Source organism: Papaver somniferum, chromosome 10, assembly GCF_003573695.1.
Source record: "Papaver somniferum cultivar HN1 chromosome 10, ASM357369v1, whole genome shotgun sequence".
Classification (NCBI taxonomy): Eukaryota; Viridiplantae; Streptophyta; class Magnoliopsida; order Ranunculales; family Papaveraceae; genus Papaver; species Papaver somniferum.
Genome location: NC_039367.1, coordinates 12,047,296 through 12,050,075, shown reverse-complemented (window position 1 = coordinate 12,050,075; position 2,780 = coordinate 12,047,296). Strand labels below are relative to the sequence as shown.

The following is a 2,780-nucleotide window of genomic DNA, read 5'->3' as shown; positions in this document are numbered from 1 at the left end:
TTTCAAGTTTTATTATTAAGAGTTAATGGGGGTAAATTGGTAGTATTAATATTTTTAAGGGGGTAAATTGGTAGTTTCATCAAATTTAGACATCCCTTATCATTTCCTATTAGATAGATGAAGTAATTCGTAGGCCAAAATTAATAACAATAGATCTCAATTTAGCTAGGAATATATATATATATATATATTCTTTTTTTTATTTAAAAAAAGATTTCTTTACCAAAAAGAAATCAAAGGAAATATTATCTCAAATCAAAGTGGGACCAAAGATATACGTTTGCCGAATTTCACAAGACAAACAGCCTCAAAAATCGAACAAACCTCAACGGTTGTCCACTACTCATCCAGGGATCGAACGGTTTAAAACTAGACACAAGAGTTCTCTTTTTTCCTTGTCGTAGACCCGGATACGGATTCGCTCCTTATTTATTCTAGCCTTACAAATAAATACACCATTCATTACCTTTTCTTTCAGAACGCACCCTTCTTTCTTCTTCTCTCTTCTTCGGCTGTGCGTTGGAAGTACGCGGATCAAGAAACATGCAGATCTTTGTGAAAACTCTTACTGGGAAAACTATTACTCTTGAAGTTGAAAGTAGTGATACCATCGATAATGTTAAGGCTAAGATTCAGGTAACTATATCTCTTCTTTTTTTTTGTTTCTAGTGATTTTGTGTTTGAGTTTTAGGGTTTGATTTGTTTGAAAGGGGTTATTGTCTGTAATGGTGATTTTTGTGTAATAGTATACTTGATTTCTGTAAGTGATTCTAGGGTTTATATTTCATGAAGTGATTTTTAGGGTTTTGATTTCTTCGAGTGATTCTAGGGTTTTGAAGATTTCTTGTTGTGATTATAGGGTTTCCGTTTTTACTTGTTATTTGATTTGTTGAGTTCATTGATTCCCCTTCAATAGAAGATACTCATAATTACACAGCATACATAATGTCTTTTCATATCTTGATTATTATGTGGGAGAACTCTGTGTTTGATTGAAACCTATACTGATTATCTTTTTAAGTGTTACGGCTTCTCTTTAACAATATCACAGCTTTGGTTGTTGGTTGTTTTATATGTTTGATTTTTATTTTATTTTATTTTTCTTTTGAGCTGACCCCTGCACTTAGTCTTCAGGCTTTAGTGGAGGAACTATTATGATTTGTAAGATAGCATGTGTAGTATATTTTTCGAGACAGGGTTCTTTGCTCGTTACTGTTATTCTAGCTCTTTGCTTGATTTGTTTTGTATGTTTGATATTCTTGCGTAGTGTTCCTGGTTGATGGTTGTCCTGTGTGCAAGTGAATGAATCAATATATAAGTGTAAAAATACTTAAGTGGTTGTAATTTAATCATGTTCCTTTCAGGATAAGGAAGGTATCCCACCAGATCAGCAGAGGTTGATTTTTGCTGGTAAACAATTGGAAGATGGGCGTACCCTTGCTGATTACAACATCCAAAAGGAATCGACCCTTCACTTGGTCTTGAGGCTTAGAGGAGGAACTATGATCAAGGTTAAGACACTTACTGGTAAAGAAATTGAAATTGATATTGAACCAACTGACACCATTGATAGAATCAAGGAGCGTGTTGAGGAGAAGGAAGGCATCCCTCCTGTTCAGCAGAGGTATGTTATTTCTCAATAAATATCTGAGCTGTCATATGTCTCTATGCTCCATCGCCTCTATGTTCCATCGCAATGGTTTGTAAAATTCCCCGTGTTACTTCAAATATGCAGCTTTTTTGCTTACATATAGGTCTTGTAACAATTTTGACCGTGTGTTAAAATTCAACTTATGAATTGAGAACCTGATATCATTGTTGTTTCTCGCTGACATTGCTAATTTGTTTTCTCAGTAAGAACTACTGATTTTACTTGTTTAGGTTATATCTGTCTCTCTTTTGCTTTAAAGCTATATCCCTATATATGAAAGAAAAGCTATATCCCTATTTTGATGTTTAGCTAATTATCTTATTTCTTTCAGTGTAAAATGTTGTGAGGTGTTTCAAACTAATCCTCTGCATCATCTGTTGCTTCTGTGAATCCATATTGCTAAGTTTAGTGTCTCATTGGTATTCTGAAATTGGTTTGCAGGCTTATCTATGCTGGAAAACAACTTGCTGATGACAAAACTGCCAAAGACTACAACATCGAAGGGGGTTCTGTTCTTCATTTGGTCCTCGCCTTGAGGGGTGGTCTTTAAGTCTTTTTATTTTTCATATGGGAATGATATATATCAAATTGTTCAGGGGAGTACTTGCAAACTAGCTTTGTTGTGTAGATTTTTGTTTACTTGGTGGAAGAACATGCTCCAAGGAAAACATATATTTCTGTCAATAAATTTTTGGTTTTCAATTGTTGTGTGTGGATAGTATTTTTCTTCTGTTGTGCATCTTCCTCTCCAGATTTGTGTCATGTTAGGGGTGTGGTATCTGTGTTCCAAGGATTGAACTTAATGGGTTCTGATATCCATGAAGGATCTGGTAGAATCCAGGGCCATCTAATTAGTTACAGAAATCCTCTTAACTTTGAGGGATATTTAATTTGGAGTTCAGGCAAATCAATGCTTGTAGTATTGTTGATAATACTGTTCCTGCCTTACCTTCTGAGCATAGCAGCTAACTCCCGATTTCCATTAGCCTATTCCCAATCCTTCTGTTTTTTATTTAGTGGTTTCGGCAGTGTTGTTCCAAGGAAGTGTAACTAGATTTAACACACTGTACTCCGACTTACCTTCTGAGCATAGCAGCTAATTCCCGATATCCATTAGCCTATTCCCAAT

At 35.0% G+C, this 2,780-nt stretch overlaps 1 protein-coding gene across 1 annotated transcript; it reads left to right on the top strand.

Annotated features, from left to right (window-relative positions):
* The first annotated feature begins 448 nt into the window (after window positions 1-448).
* LOC113318687 (ubiquitin-NEDD8-like protein RUB2) lies at window positions 449-2,354 on the top strand. Its single transcript, XM_026566903.1, has 3 exons — window positions 449-636; window positions 1,365-1,624; window positions 2,093-2,354. The coding sequence occupies exons 1-3, from the start codon at window positions 544-546 to the stop codon at window positions 2,199-2,201; spliced, it is 462 nt and encodes a 153-aa protein (XP_026422688.1). The 5' UTR covers window positions 449-543; the 3' UTR covers window positions 2,202-2,354.
* Window positions 2,355-2,780: the final 426 nt, after the last annotated feature.